General features: G+C 40.0%; 1 protein-coding gene across 1 annotated transcript; it reads right to left on the bottom strand.

Moving 5' to 3' along the window:
* Positions 1-442: 442 nt before the first annotated feature.
* Positions 443-14,118, bottom strand: LOC137171367 (excitatory amino acid transporter 1-like). The gene is made up of 10 exons (XM_067575357.1): positions 12,484-14,118; positions 10,219-10,361; positions 9,957-10,094; positions 6,314-6,518; positions 6,158-6,200; positions 4,182-4,462; positions 3,861-4,094; positions 3,074-3,268; positions 2,841-2,975; positions 443-1,494 (listed from the first exon to the last, which is right to left on the bottom strand). Exons 2-10 carry the CDS (start codon positions 10,355-10,357, stop codon positions 1,284-1,286), a joined length of 1,581 nt encoding a protein of 526 aa, XP_067431458.1. The 5' UTR covers positions 10,358-10,361; positions 12,484-14,118; the 3' UTR covers positions 443-1,283.
* Positions 14,119-17,065: the final 2,947 nt, after the last annotated feature.

Raw genomic sequence — 17,065 nt, 5'->3', positions numbered from 1 at the left:
GCTGCCCTTGAATATCTCCGTTTGTACAAGATAATAGATAAATATATGCAGCCTCATGGTTCAGCCTTGCTTAAAGGTGAACTGACAGTAGCTGTTGAAAGAAGGGAGGACAGAGTTCATTCATTCACTTTTCTCTGCAAATGTTTCACAGTCTGGGCTGCAGGCTGTGTCTTTATGCTTTATGCTAACCACACAGAGTGATGATCTGCTGAGAGAACAGAAGCTGTCTCAGTGTGTGTACTATGAACACCTTTCTCTAGGGGCATTTAATCTGATACACCAAGCCACACTCAACCATTTCACTCTCATACTGTATATAAAGACACAGAAAGCCAAAGACAAAAGCTGTATGAGCAAAATTGAGGAAATACAGTGGATGTATTTAACCCACTGTAATGACCCCTGACATCTAAAACAAGGAGACAGGCAGGAGAGGCTTTTTTCTGTTTATTTCACTGAAGTTATAATAAACAAAAACTAATATAACCGTTTTCACAAAAAGTGATTGAATTTCAGTCCAGTCTTGAATATCTGTTTCACACCGTCATAATGAAATCTGAGACTTTAATGTGTATTCATCATACAATATTCACGTGTCTCATATCTAAATGAGCAATATTGGTAAAAAATTCAGCAGTCACACACAGTTAAAATGTGGTTGTGCACACATGCATTTGCAGTGCTAGATGTGTGAGATGTGACGTCTGTTCAACTGAAACATAAAAATCCTAAAATGTTTAATATGCCTGTAATACCAACACATAATATTAACCAACTATTGTTGGGGATTATATAGAAATATAACTCTGCAATTAAAATTTCAATTTAAGTAGAGTTAATCATGTCCTGTTGATATCTTCAACAGCAGTCAGTTTCCTCATTACGCCTACATGACTGCTCAAATCACTCACTTCAGTTTTTAAATCCTCCAGTCAGCACGCATCGAAAACTACCTCATTCTTACATGAGGGTAATATGAAGTTACATGTCAGAATATTCATTAAAGTAGTAAAAATACAAAACAAAAACTACCAGTCCTATTTGAAACAAATGACAGATGCGTATATTAAAAGCATGTGATCTTTGTCATTTTGTATGGAAGAGGAATGTAAGAAACTCATCACTTCTGGGACATGACGATAAAGAATATCAACAAATTCCATGTGTATGAAATACTGACAATGATAATTGACAACAACATCTCACAAAAAGAATTCCCCAGAACAGTGCCAGCTGTGAGTGTTTGTGTGTGTTAGCAGATGTAGCTGGTGCTGAAGATGAAACTACATGTTAGATTCACTGTGAGCACGTTTGTCATTTTCAAAATCACTATCCTGTGAGATGAGCTTATAAGGTTTCTTCCTCTCCTTCTCCTCCAGCACAGAGTTTCCCATCTCCACGTCTTTGCTGCGGAGCTCGTGTCGAGACAGGAAGTCCACGATGCCTGCTCCGATCGAATCCCCCAAAACGTTGGTCGTGGTGCGCAGACGGTCCCTATACCGAAAGACAGAGATTACAATTTAAGAAGGCAAAACACACAAGTACTGTAACTCCATCTATATTTATGGACAGCATTACAAAGTTAAAATTAGGATTAGAAAGTGTGAAACTATGATTTACACAACTGTAATAACTGCAACCAGTTTTTTAGTAAACTTGGGGGCAGCAGAAACGAACTGTGAACACAACATCAACATATCATCACCTTTTAAGTTAATATGTCGAACTTGTTAGCAAACATTGCTTATTTCCACATCCAGCAGTTATGGAACAACATTATCATTCATTTGGAGTTGTGTTTCTGTCCACCTGGTGAATGTAAGTTCAATGTTCACTCTCTTTTAGCTCTGTGTTGTTCTCCACTAACTCCTGAGGGAAATATCTGGCAATAGTTCAACATTTTGGGATATATTCATATTTGCTTTCTTGCAGAGAGTTAGATTAAAAGATCAACACCACTCTCATGTCTATGCACTAAATATGATGCTACCACAAGCAGCCAGTTAGCTTGGCTTAGCATAAAGATTGGAGGCAAGAGGAAACAGATAGCCAGATTCTGTTAAAAGGTAAAAAAGAACACCTGCCAGCACCTCTAAAGCTTGCTAATCGACTTGTTTTATATATGTATATATAGTTATTTAATCTTAACAAAAACCAAAGTGTAAAAACAACAAGTGACCTCCAGGACTCCAGTCACTGCTCCTGGCCAAGAAATAGACCTTTAATAGTTAATTGTGTTAAGGCATGACTTTTTGCAATGAGGGCTGTGTCCAGACTTTATAAATCCGAATATCCTAAAAATAAGCCTGATTTCCTGTTGTAAACTTGGTTTAACTGGTAATGTTGCTTTCTGAAACATACCTCAGCTATAGACCATATAGCTTCTATTCATTAGATGCTATACTTTATTCTATTCAGTATAAGAAGCGCCTGTCTTCACAAAGGGAGGCTTTGACAGACATTCATATTTGGTCCATCCTAGTTAAAGGAGAGAAGGGTTTTTTTCTTATTACCCCAGTTAGCTGAGTAATTTCTGGGAAGGGTATTCTAATTGAAATGATTAATTTGGGAAACCTAATTATGTTTCTATGTTAAAACTCATTGCAGAAAATATTCAATACAAAAGGGAAGATGTAGAACAAGACCCCAGGGAGAGAGAAGTATGTCACTAGGTGGTAGTAGATACAGAGCTGCTTTTGACCTTTAAAACGACAGAGATGATTGATGTAGGGATGTGAGGTACAGTCAGAGCACTTTACAGAACATGTCACGCACTTGTGTTTGAATGGATATTATACTGGAATATTCTTCAATGGTTCATGATACAAGAAGCTACTCACAGGAACCAATCAACTGCAATGATGAGAGTGATGTCATCAGTAGGAAGTCCAACAGAGGTCAGTACAATCACCATGGTAACCAGGCCTGCCTGAGGGATGCCAGCAGCTCCAATACTAGCTGCAGTTGCTGTAATACTTGATTGAGAGCAAACATGGAGACAAATGAAACAATGGCTTCTCATTGATAACAGCATAAGCCTTGACTGTTATCCTCCTCGTTTGTTGAGTCCTACCTGATGGTGATAATCTGACCAAAGTTCATCTCCATGTTATTGACCTGGGCAATGAAGATGGCTGCCAGCGCTTCATACAGAGCTGTTCCGTCCATGTTGATGGTGGCACCCACAGGCAGCACAAAACGAGTGACTCGCTTATCAATTCTGTTGTTCTCCTCCAGACATTTAAAAGTGACAGGTAGGGTGGCTGAGCTGGGAGATGAACGGAAGCAAGTAAAAAAAAATCTGAAGAAACAGTCCTACATTTTGAGAAGAAAGGGTTAGGGTTAAGGGTAAGATTTTGTCCTTGAGGTCTTTTGTGTTAAATGTATTTCCCTCCTTATAAAATCAATTTTTTTGAATATTTTAAATTGTGCGTTGCGCACATCCATATTTACTTGCTAGCAGTCTTTTTCTTCATGGCTTTTATTAGTGCTGCATTTCTTGGTACATTACCACCACTAACTGTTGATCAGCAAAACAGCATCGAACTGACAGCATGATGTGAATTGCGTGTGCTCACTTGCATGTGTATGCTTCCTACAAACAAAAACCCTTCTTAAAACATTGCTTCACAAAGTTACTAGTGGTCCAAAACTTCACAGGGTACCTTTAAGGACAGGGTATGCTTGAAACAAACTAGTTTGTACAAATTTCAGTCTGACCACATCTAAAGACAAAAGTGTTTACAGTTTAGCCATTCCGAACAAACAAGAGTAGTTCCTAAAATGCTAGCTAGACTGTTTGTTTCAGGGAGTATCTGCAATTCATTTGTGAATCTTTGGTAGTAGCACACAGGGCTCACCTGGAGGAGGTCCCCAGGGCTGTTACCAGGGCTTGCAGAAGCCCACCAATGAAGATAAAGGGGTTCTGCCGAGTGATAACAAAATACAGGGTGGGGAGAATAACAACGCCATGGATCAACAAGCCAACGATAACTGTGATGGTATACATGCCCAGCTGGCCACCCATCTGTGTCAGATCATCCATCTCCACAATCTTTCCCGCAATTAGGAACAGGATACCAATGGGAGCATACCTGGGAGGAGGAGAGGAACAAGTTAACATAAGTGTGATGGTAACATGTTCAACAGGAAACGCCTCCCACTGAAAAATAAAGTTTTACCACATGATGATGGCAACCAGGCGCATGATTGCTTCATTGAGGCTGTCGAAGAAATCCCTCAGGAGCTGGCCCTGCTCCTTCATGTTGCCAATAATTAGACCGAAGAACATAGAGAAGACCACCAGCCCGAGGGCGTTGACCCCATTCACCTGACCTGGCACTGGTATCACCTCCTCCCGGGTGATCTCCATGAATTCCTGGGTGCCATTGGTCGAGTTGAAGAGCGTGTCATTCACTGTCACGGTCACATGGACTGCTCGCTTTCCATATTTGGTTTTGAACTGAAGAATGAAGGAATTTAAGGATCAGGGTTACACCAGTGGAGTTTGATAGAGCTGAAACAGAATACTTATCTCAACCTTCATTAACAGAATTAATACTTTGTGTTACATTAGTGTTTCATAAATATCCTCCTTGCTCAACCTTATAAATGGGGACTGGGGCAAAAGTTTCCTGATAGTTTCATTGGCCCCCTGACCTTTTGTCTTGTGGCTCCATCAGGTCAAATTGCCTGTTGACCTACACTTTGGTCAATGAAAAGGAATCACTGGATTTTCATAAAGTTTGCTTCAGTTATTCATGGTCCTCAGAGGATGACTCCTGATGTTTCTGAAGGCACAATTTCCTCTAGCACCACTCTCATGTTAACTTCCTCCGTGTTCATTAGAGATTGAAAATGTATGGTTGGAATAAGTTGAAACTTGCTGTGGATATTCATGTGCTAATTTTTACTGAGGTTGGGCTCATGCTGAAAATAGGCATTAATGATTACATCGCATACTAATTTGGTCCATGTATTTATTGTTTATTATGAAACTTATTTCGGTTCACAACACATTATGAACCAATTACTACAATCTTATTTGTGTAATAGAGTCTACACCTTGTCAATTATGGAAAATAAATTCAGAAGTCCAAGTTGAATGTGGAAAACTGTGGTAGTATGTTGATTAATAACTAATAGCTAAACTGTGCTAGTCAATATAGGCTAGCTCATCAAGCTAGAACCATTGTTATGGTGAAAATGAGACACCAGAGATGTTAGAACATCTTCAGAACAAAACTTCTTCATCAATTTGACAATACACATGAACAGCATTTAGAAAATGCGCTGCAAAATTCAGACAATCCAATACATTACAGAAACACACTGCATATACAGACAACACATTACAGACAACACAACAGAGGTGTTTCCAAAGGACACTTACAAAGTGATGAACACATCTGGACATGCTTGTTGTTGCCAGGGTTTGTGACCCATGACGTTATTGAATTTGGCTATCCATTAGAGGTATTGGAAAATGAGCTAAAATGTAAATGTTTTTGTTTATTTTAAACATTTCTGTTTTCAGCTCGTTCCACTGCCCAACAGTGGCAAAAAATCAATTAGTGAAGCTTTAAGTTTAGTTTTCCCTGCTGTGCCACACTTTATCTTGACCACCTGAATCTTTTTGTCCCTTGCCCACCCCTGTTCTACATACATACACAAATGTGCACAAGGAGTGAAGTCAAGCCAGCAGGTTGTGACTATAGCTAACTGTTTTGGTTGTGTGTCGTTATTGAAATTATATAGACCTGAATGGGTAACAGAGATTTTTACAGTCTCCAGTTTGTCAGGAAATCTGTGTCATACAAACTGTAGAGGGGTAGACTGGTCAAGGCTCTACATTTGTGTCTGAGAAAGGAGGAGAGAAAGACAGTCAGGGGGAGGCAGACAGAGAGTTTTGGAACTAATATTTTGGCTTTGGGTTCAAGTTGGGTTCAGGCTGAAAGGAAGGCTGAAAGGAAATGCACACTTTATGAACTTATGATGAACTTAACATAGACATCCCAGGAGCCAAAATGCCAGTCATTTTCGTAACACTAAAGAATAGCAAAATTGTCAGTATGCTGCTAGCTAAAAGATTCCCTGTTTTAAGAAATAATGGATACAAAGTACTGCAAATGTAGTAAATATTAATTAAAAAACTCACCTGCTGTGTGCAGGCTTGGACCAAATTTGGTGGAAACATATTTCTGAAATGAGAAATCACACAGTGGTGTTAGTGATGTTAGGTAGTAAATGTTTGTGAATATCATTGTTCCACAGTCCCACTAATATCTTGCTCTCTGACTTATATGCAGGCTACCTGATCAGATCTAAGAAGGCATCAGCAGGACTGACTTGCTCTATCGTCTGCTGCTTTCCAAACTCATCTTTAGATCCTTTTCCCGGGTGAATGATGAGGACGATTATGATACCGATGAAGACTGCGATAAAGGTCGTGGTCATGTAGTAAATCACGGCTCTCATGCCCATCTTTCCTGAGGCTTTGCTGTCCAAAGCTGCCATTCCTAATGGACAGAAAGGGAGAAAATACACTTTGCATAGATGTATTTGAGTATCAAGACATGGACAAGACATATGGTGAAGTTTTCCCTGACCAGTATGTCAATTCTATCTATTGATCAGTAGGTAGTAGTAAGAGGTACTTGTCCCTATTACTCATAATGTTTACATGTGATACTTGTCTCCTAGACAGTTGTCATTACAAAGGTTGCAGACTCTCTGATTTCTATCCAGGCGCAGTGACCTTTGGGATTCTGGTGTGACTAACTCAAAGGTTACAAATAGTCTGTCTGTAATTTTAGTTTTCATACAGTTGGGACTTTTCCGATTTAAATTCCTGTTTGAACCCAGTGCAACTATCACACAATGACATCCTTTGGAGCTGGCAATGCCACTTCCATATAAACTGATCTTTCAAACTCTGCTCAACAGTTAGTTTTCAACCAGCTGATGATGTTATATTTTTGTGTGAGTCAGTGGTAAGGTCACAGTCACCTAATATCTGCTTTACCTGCAGACCCATGGTGATGCATATACACCAGAGTTATACAAGTTAAGTTAATCGTCTTACATTATCCGACTGAGTTCACTGTCTTTACTTTCTAACAGCCACCCCCAAGAGCCAATAATTCTTTTTTAAACAACACAAGTATTTACATTTAACATTTTGGTTGAAGCAAAAACATATTTTACAGTTCATAGGTTTATAAAATCTTTAAACCAAATAACAAGAAAATGTTTGAAAGAGCAACTCCATGCTAAATCAACAGAGGAAAAGCATTGTTGCATTGACCTCTATTGTAGCACTGTACAATATTGCATTGTGAAGGGAGAGGAAAGAGCATGCAGGAAGCGCTAGATGCTGCACAAGCAGAATTTTCCACCTGATTGCAGAGACTGTGTTAAAAAATGACCAAGTTCCTTTTTGACCTCGTAGAAGGTCTCTTGAGGTTGGTCTGGGTAACACACATCAGATCCTCTCTGGCATATGACACAGATATTATAGAGGCAGTGCCCTTGCTGGTTGGATTCCCATCGTGAATCTGTGAGTTACAAATGCTACTTAAGTGTCTCCTCATTTGATCATCTGTTCCTGTTTATGGCTCTAACTGATTGTCAGACGAGGGATAAATGTGAACCAATCAAAACTCTTGCATAGAGGTATAGAAAGTCTGAAAGACACATTTTTTTGTGTACATGACTTCAAAAGCAAAAGTAAAAGGCACGCTTATTTTCTGTATAGACCATGAGGGGTGACTGGCAGCTGCAGTATCTCTGAGGCTTGGTTGGCCATAAAACCCTTCTAGTTGAATCATCAGTACTGATGACTGAAAATATCTGGTTATTTGAGTCATAGTCAAAACACAGACAAACAAACAAAAAAAACACATAAAGAGAGTTTACTACGTTTACTTGTCTTTTAAACAGCTCGTTTCCTAATGACTGGAAATGTGCCATTGTCATGCCTATTTTGAAATCTGGAGACCACCCTGAAGCCAGTAACTACAGACCAATAAGTATACTGCCAGTACTCTCAAAGGTTGCTGAGAAAATTATCAGTGAACAACTGACAGCATTTCTTAATACAAGCCATTTTGGTCTTCATTGTATGCAATTTTAGAGCTTCAGAGCAAATCATTCCACTGAAACTGCTATCTTGCACTCATAGAGCAAATTAAATAAAGACCTGATAAAGGAGGAGTAGTTGGTGCTGTATTTTTAGAACTATGTAAAACATTCGACACAGTCAATCATGATGTTTAATATTGCAGTTTAAATTCTAAATTTAAACTTCTCATCTGGATCACTGGCATGGATGTCCTCATATTCATCTAATAGGATACAGTGTGTTAAAATTTGTGACACACTGTCTAGTAAGATGAAGTGCACAATGGGTGTTCCACAAGGGTCAGTGTTAGGTCCCCTATTATTTAGCCTATATATCAATGATCTCCCTCAACAGTGTCATGATGCAGAACTGCAAATGCATGCAGATGACACTGATGTGTACACACATGCAAAAACAGCTGAGTTAACAGCTGCTAAGCTAACAATTGCATCGGAGAGGATGACACATTGACTAGATCAATCATGACTGAGTCTAAATGTAAACAAGTCAAATGTTTTTCTCTAAAACCATGGTACAACCTCCTAACACTGATATTCTCATCAAAGGTGAAAGGATTGACATAGTCACTGATTTTAAATATCTTGGTGTGACATTGGATCCAAATTTGAACTTTTAGAAACATTTTTTAAAAATGGTTAATACCATAAAGTACAACTTAGCAAATTTTAGACATATTAGAAACTGTCTCTTTTTGGAGGCAGCCAAGATATTTACGCATGCTATGATTCTTTCCTATATGTTTTGCTGCATTACATGTTGGGGGCAGGCTGGAAAAACAGCCATAAGACCTCCTGAGTTCCATCAGTTCCATCAGTACGTTTAAAACCAAATTAAAAAGTCTGCTAAAAGCTACTCAGCTCTGTAATCACTGACTCTGCATTTCATCTCATGATCTTCTGATGAAGGCAAATAATCTTGCTTTTAATTTGACAAGCATACATTAGTAATTTCTAGTTGACATTGTGGGTGTATGTGATGTGCTATTTTGTATTATGTGTCCTGTGTTTTTTTTGCTTTGTATTGTTTGTTATTGTGCTGTTACATGTTTTAATTGTGACCTGCTGAATGGACTACAGTTGAAAATTTGCTATAAGCTAACTCTAGTACAGTACATCAAATGGTAACATTTATGTTTAATACTGTACATGGTCCCAATAAATGAATAAGACATAAAAACGTCCCAAGGTGCATTTTGGTTGAAGCACTCAGTCACTGAGGCACAAATTAATTTGCTGTAAACCCGTCTTGTTTTCTTTCTTTTCTCTAATCTTGTTTTTTTTAAATGGTGAAATACTGCGTAGTTTTTTTACCTCTTCAGTCTTCTAAAAACTATCCAACAATCTATGAAACAATCTTTAGTTGACTTGCTTACAACAGTGATTTAACAGAACAATCCCCAGGTCCATTTGCTAGCCCTTGACTGAGTTTTTGAACTGTAGTATGCTGTCTTCATCAGTGGATGGAGTCTGTTGCCTTGCTAGCTTAGTAGCTGTTGTGATTTAAGATGTGTTGGCTGAAAAGTTGAAAGTTCATTCTTTACCTTGGAAATAGTCATTTGATGATTGTTTTGTCAAACTACTATTTCCAGGGTCAAGAATGAACTTGCATGATTATTTTACAGTGATGGTTTTGTACTGTAAAAACTGTAATGGCCAGTAGCCTCCATGTCATTTGATTACTTTCACATTGTGCATTTTAGAGTGTGACATGTTCAGATTGATCAAAATAAATATGGAACAAAATGAACGTTATCAAATCTGGCATCCACTAACCGCCTAGTTATATTTCTGACATGATGTGTAATATTTTGTACCTGTTATTAGACTGGAGATCAGTAAGGGCAGAACAAGCATCTGAAGCATTCTCATCAACAGCTCTCCAGGGAAAGAGAAATACTTCACTTCTCGATAGGTCATCTTATAGGGACGCAATGCAAATCCCAGAACAATACCTGCAAAGAGAAGGACAGCATGGGACTGTGCATTATATGTATGTATATCTGTTGCATTGACATGACTCTGACTGAATGGAGTTTTAGACATTTCCATTTAGCTCGTAGAGGCATACATACACACCTACAACAACTGCCCCAACCGTGAAGAGCACAAAGGCATTCTTCTTGAGGAAAGCCTGGATGTCCTCTTTTGAGATCTCCTCCACTTTCCTCTTCGCCTTCATGGTGCGTATGTGAATGCCTTCCCTGAAACGCTGCATCCTGCTGTAGTAAACCAAAATATTTCCATTACTGTAAATGGAAGGTGTGAATACTTACCAGCAGGCTCAGGTCCAGCTCAGGTGGCTGTAGTACTTAACCAGGGTGTTTGTTTTTTCAAGGATAGGTTTAGAGCTTTTATAAATCTGCCTACTGGAGTTATTGGTTGCTCTAATAATTCTCCCTGTCCATACTGGCAGTGAAGTGATTCCTTCCCAGTATTACTTTGTCTTCCCTCTTTGTGTGTTTCCTCAGACAATGTTTCTTTGCTGAGCCAGTGTAGAGATACTTCATGGTGGTCATGGTTTGTTGCTGGAACTACTTTACTACCCAAGGTGTGTTGAGACTAAATGGCCTGACTTTAGGCAGTGTTCAGAAAAAAAAAAAAAGCCCTGTGTAAAAAAAATCAAGGGGCTGTGTTGATGGGGTTGTGCTGTTTCAGGTACTGTTGACACTATACAGGAAGTTCAGTACAGTAACAGACGCATGAGTTATCAGATGCCATGATCGCACGGCGGTTTATAATATGTGGAATTATATCACTGTCGTGGAAAGTTATCATGGCGTCAGTCATTTTAGCTTTCATCACAGTGATCAGTTAGTAAACAGTAGAAATACAGTGCTCACGTTAAAAAGGAATTTATGCATGCATGTATTTGATTCACCTATGTATTTGAGCCAAAACAGAGCCTTCCCAGATGATGTGACTAGGCAGTGCTACGACAAGTTGAACCAGGTTCAACTTTTTTGTTGGATGAGTCTATGTTTTTTGTCTTAGCCTTCTGCCTTGGTACAACCACAGTGTCGACAAAGTGGCGTCATTCATGAATGAATGGGCTGCGTTCTGTTGCTCAACTATTTTGACGGATGGTTTTTGTTGAAGCAAAAGAATTGGACAGAACCACCAAAACAACATGGAGAAAAGCCTAGAAGAGTCATTGTGACCAAAATGCAAAGCTGGGTTTTCGTAGTTTGGTATGGTGTTTTTATGAGCTGCAAACCTCCTGAAATGACACATTTTGGAGGGAATGAAATAATCTGATGGCCAGCAGATCTGACAGCAGAAAGGGGGCACTAGTCTGGAACTGCCTGTCATTCTATCTACGTATGAGTGTGTGATTCTTCAGCCTCAGACTAAGTTCAAACCCCATATACTCAGGATGTTGCTTTTATCATCATCCAGACCTCTCATATTTGACACTGTGCGTAATAAGAACAGAAGTAGAAAATGGTCTGCACCTGGCTCTTCTGGGATGCTATTGAAGAAATATAAATACATAAATACACCGATAGAGCAGCTCACACTTACATGCACATGCAGTCCTGTTTACAACCCTGAAAAGTGAATTTCGTAGTAAATAAACTGGAACTTTTGAAGATACCCACTTAATTTGTCTATCTCAGACTTTGTCCCCCATCTATTTCATCAGAATCCAGTAGGGAGGAAGCTCTTGACAGCCAGTATGGACAAGAGGAATGATCACAGCAGTCAATAATTCTCTCAACATACTTATGGACATGTGAGTATTGTATAAAGATAACTTGAAAAAATCATAACCCAGCCTTTAATATGCACATTTCACATTCACGTGCAACAGCTTTTTTCAATAAATCTGAATCATATATGATGCCATAAATTATAAAAATAAAATCTCAAGGACATTATGGGTGGCATTAAATGGACATTATGAAGATGACGTTATAAATTAATTGCAGCTCTATATTGCAAAATTCCTATTTTCATTGGCATTCACTCAAATGACACACATGTATTTTCTGACTTATCTCTATGATAATAATGTTGCTGTTATTGTCCAGGTTTTGAGATATTTGCCTTCGAGCTCACCATTGTTCCACTTTTCAAGTACAACAAACATTCAACTCATTCAACTGTATCATAAAGGCAGATGTTTCAGAGGCAGATATCTGAAACATGAATAAATGAAACCAAACTATCTGTATGTTGTTGTTTTTTTTGTTTGTTTGCTGGCTTTTTAATTTGAGTGAACTTATCCAAATTAGATTATTCAAGTTCTTTGCTACAGAAAAATGTGTACACCCAGTTCAGTCAACAAGTAGTCCCATATATCTTAGTACAAAGCAAAAAGAGAGGTTCTTTGTCACATACCTCTTTGGACCGGTGTTTGCTCTTCAGTGTTGAGGGTCGACCTGGCAGGCGTGTGAGGCAGCAGGGTGTGCAGCAGGGTAAGAAGTGCAGGAGTTTTGCCGGAGAGACTGGAAGAGCTCTGAAGTGAAGCACTGGGAGTATGTAGGGAGACAGTACTCTCCTACACCTGCTGTAATTGGTAAAGGAGGGAGGGGAGACATCAAAGGAGAGACAGAACAAGGAAGGGAGGGAGACTAGGAGGACAAATTAGAAAATGGTCCTCCCATAATAACACTGTTAGCCCTGTGACACAGTTTCAGGTAAAGCCCAGATGTATGAAAAACTTTGTTGAGAGTTGTTATCAAAATCATGACAGAATTATACAGTTGAGGAATGATCCATTATCTAAAGTTAGATATCTTCCTCTCCTCTCATCTCATCCTCCTTTCTTGTCATTTTCTCTCCCTTTCCTTTGTGTTTTTAAACACTATATGCTTGCTTTGATGAAGTTAGGGTAAAGTTGTAGACACATAGAATTGTTTCTGGCATAGGAAACAAAAAGCAGGGTTAAATGATACACATCATCTCACTCGGGATGTGTTATAATTCGAGGTAATTCCGCAGAGTAAATGTCACACCACAATTAGCAGAAAAAAGTAGAGCTTGTACTGTAATAAGTGACCTCACTGTATGGAAAAATATTCCCTGGTGAAGTTGAATATAATTACCCCTTAAATCAGGTCACGTAGCCTTTTACAAACACTATTCCCCGGTCACGGTCACGGTCATACTAATGAATGAAATATTTCTGTAGATGTTTGTTAGTGATCCAAATCAGATGATGTAACACTAGAAATGTGTTCTTGTGTCAGTAAATCCAGTGGGTTTGAGTATCGCTTATTTATGTTTTGGACTCCTCAGTTTAGCTTTCAGTTCGCCTATTGAAGTGAGCTGTCTGTGAGCCATCATAAATCTGAAGAATTTATGATCAAAACCCCAAATATGCTTTGCGTCCACTGACCCAAGGCAGAAATATGTTCCATTGAGATAGAATGTTAATAATCTCTTCAATAAAAGTAGAAATAACATGTAAAAATACAACTTTAGAGGTACACGTCCTGCATTCAAAATTGTACTTAATGCTGCAATAATCAAATGGCTATGAAGAGTGTTGCTCATAGTGACAAACACACAGCCACGTCTTACCCCTTAGCTCGTTAGCCTCTTTTAGCTCATTGTTTTGGATTTTACAGCCCACAATGTTACTGTTTTGGTTCAGTCTCAAGGCTCTCATCAACAACATTCCTGTTTTCAGTGAAAAAGATCTGAAATACCCACTGTACACCTACTGCTGAGCACTTACCCACAGACAGACCAAGTTGGTGTCTAGCTGGTGAACGTAAAGCTTTAGCTAAATCATTTAGCCACATTTGGCAGCCAAAGAGCCAGATGGAGTGGATATTGATCTTACATTCAATCACCCACCAGAAACACAACAACAAATCAATGCTAATATTGTTCCGTGTCTGCCAGATGTGCAAATATACCACAGTTTGCTAACAAGTTCTCCATAACAACTTTATAAGGGGATAACATGTCAGTGGTGTGTTTCAAAGGTTGATTCTTCCAGACAGTCTGCGCTGTTTGGAACCCTGTACAAATAGTTAAGTAAGTCAGTGTCCATATCTTGTAGCAATCAGTAGCATGGTGGTGTTTCAAACTCCACGCCTCAAAGTCTAGGTGCTGACTGTTCAATGACAGGCTTTTTTTAACAGAGGGCATTTTGACATGTGGCAGCAGGAAAATCACAGGTGTAAATAATAAAATGAATGATGGCTGAATTCCATTTAGCTGCTTCAGTTTCAGGGTCCTGGTGTTGTAAATGTTGGTTCACTGTCGCTCTTGAAAAGAACAGAGCAATTGTTAACGTTATTAGTAACACCTGTGCTTTTGCTTTTCCTATTTCCTATAACAAGTAAACTAAATATTTGCTGTGAAAAAAGCCTACAAAAAGATTAATAGATTAAGATTAAAAACAAATCAAACAAAATTAAAAATACAAATGTGAGTTTTGTAAAAGTTGTAGAGGTGGAAATCATGTTTCTGTTTGTACTTTAGTTTGGACAGCACATTATGATTGTTAAAGATCAGAACATCAATAAAAAGATGAGAGAGAAAAAAATCCAGCATTTTAACACATTCCTGAAAATGTGAGTTGTGTCTGTATCTCAGCTTGTGGCAGATTTTTGTGGTTTACATCCACATACATGCAGACATTCCTGTCAAACTAGCTGTGTTTCAGGTTTACAGATTTAGAACATGTGGTCACATCTGCAAATAGTGAATTATACAGCTACAGTCAAGTTTTGTCAGCCATTACCAACACTATAAACTCTGGCAGTTTTCTCAGTTTTCCTGATCCAGCTAGTGCCTGAAATGTAGCTCTGCTTTATGTTGCTGACCATCAATGTTGCTTTTAGATACATAATTTGTCTTTATAGCTCTGACCCCCAGCACTGGGTCTTATGGATTGGTTCAGCTCTTTAATCCAGAGTATGACAGCATGACATATGGTAAGATTGCCAAAAACAGCTGGTTGGATTTGTGTGACTAGAGGACAATTTCCTCAATTTTCCTAAAAATGATACCCTTGATGAATTCTCCACTCCATGACAAGGTATGAAAAGAAATGTCTGTGAATTTCCCTGTGTTAACCTTTCCTGCTTCAGCGTCCAGACCGTGGTCGGGAAGCACAGGGGAGACTTAGTTTACTGCTCCAGGGCCGAAGTCACCGCTAACTTCGGGGTTAACTCCCTCCACTTTATCAACAGGTAGCAAGCAAGAAACGGGAACTCAGCTTCAATCTTGAGGAGTTGCAGCATTTATTCTCTGTCAGAACAGCTCGAACTGTACATACACTGTACTATTACTGTCACAGCTAACTGCTAACTTAACTCTCTCTCTTACTGCTCCGGTCGCCCCTAACACAGTCACACACGCTCGCTCTCTCGCTCTCGCTCGACCACACACATGCGTCATGCGCACTTCCTATGCACTGTGGCTATTTCTTAAAGAGACTACGCCACTCGTATAACACTACCCCCACTCTGGATGGCATTACCCCATAATTCCACTCCAGCACAATGATACACATCAACATTTTTTTTTCTTTTACAGGTATACAGTCCTCATTTGTAAAGAGTCCATCTGAAAGGATCCAATGTAACCAGCATATTTACAGTCCATTGTAGGAGGGAACTAGCGACAGGTGCAGTTTCTCAGTGCAAATATGAACATGTAGCAGTCTTTCTTATAGGGTGCACACATCACAGCCTAGCATAATAAACTCTGGAAGAGACATTAATAACACTTACTACACAGGCATGAACTTATCTGAGCCCTAAACGGCGACCGGGAGCATATGAAACTAACTTCACTGCATAAAGGTGTTCCCTTAACAGAAAAATACAGTTGTATCACAGTGGATAATTATTATCAAACAAATACTCCTCAAGTTTCTTTTTTTTTTATAAATGTAGTAAACATATGAAATAACAATTAGCTCCAACAGTAGCAAACAGTACATGACATTTCCCCTCATTCTTTTTCTCTTAACACTGGGAATTGTCCTTTAACCCTCGGAACTGTCCATCAACTGTCCTTAATGAGCCACCCACTCACCATACCTGGCCGGGGGCCTACGACGGCGGCTTGGTCTTCGATGACGACGACCCACCCCTCCACCCCCACTATCCTGAAAGTCCCTGGGGGAAGGAAAGTCCGGGTGAGGAAGGTTTGAGGGGGGGGAGGTAGCAGATGCAGGGGTGTGCCCTGCTGGATCTGGTGGAGTGCTGCCGGAGGTCTCCTCCGTGTCCGCGTTGGAGAAGAGGCCAGAGAGCTCCAGGTCTGGGTCTGCAGAATCCGCGTCCAAGGCTGGAGGTGACACCTCCACCGGTGCCCAGCCCTGAGCCTGCTCCATGGCCCAGGTGTTGTCCATCAGCTCGCGGCTGCGATAGGGCTTCAGCTGATCATGGTGAACCACTTTCACTTTGGTTCTTGGGCCTTTCTGGATGCGATACACTAGGTCATCCAGCTGCCCTAGGATGAAGAAGGGGCCTTCATATGATGGGAGGAACTTCCTGACTCTGTTCTTGGCCTTCTTTGTGCCCTTGATGAGATACCACACCGCATCTCCGACCTGATACTGTGTGCGGCAGCAGTTCTTATCATACTGCCTCTTTGCACGTTTCACAGATTCACCGAGTGCATCCCTGGCGATTTGATGCGCCAGCTCCAGCCGCTCACGGAGGCGTTGAACATACTCAGGAGCAGAGGGGGCGGTTTCAGAGTCAGGGGGCAAGCCAGTTACGAGGTCTACCGGCTCACTCACTTCCCGGCCAAACATCATGAAGTTGGGGGTGAATCCAGTGGAACTGTGCCTTGTCGCTCTGTAGGCCATGACAGCATAGGGGATCATGAGGTCCCAGTCCCAGTGACAGCGCTCTGCTGTTGTGGCCAAAATCTTTTGCAGGGTGGCATTAAACCTTTCTACTTGGCCATCAGACTGAGGTCGAAAGGGCGTGGTGTGTGTTTTCTCGATACC

The sequence above is a fragment of the Thunnus thynnus genome, chromosome 19 (genome assembly GCF_963924715.1).
Source record: "Thunnus thynnus chromosome 19, fThuThy2.1, whole genome shotgun sequence".
NCBI lineage: Eukaryota > Metazoa > Chordata > Actinopteri > Scombriformes > Scombridae > Thunnus > Thunnus thynnus.
This window is presented reverse-complemented; position numbering and strand designations above follow the sequence as displayed.

What these genes read in the sequence shown, in the direction of transcription:
- LOC137171367 (XM_067575357.1), bottom strand. Translation starts at nt 10,357, where the DNA reads ATGCAGCGTTTCAGGGAAGGCATTCACATACGCACCATGAAGGCGAAG. An exon ending in TCCAAGCCTGCACACAGCAG is followed by an intron (nt 4,463 to 6,157) that starts GTGAGTTTTTTA and finishes TTCATTCTTCAG; the next exon opens with TTCAAAACCAAATATGGAAA. An exon ending in ATTGCAGTTGATTGGTTCCT is followed by an intron (nt 1,495 to 2,840) that starts GTGAGTAGCTTC and finishes CTTTCGGTATAG; the next exon opens with GGACCGTCTGCGCACCACGA.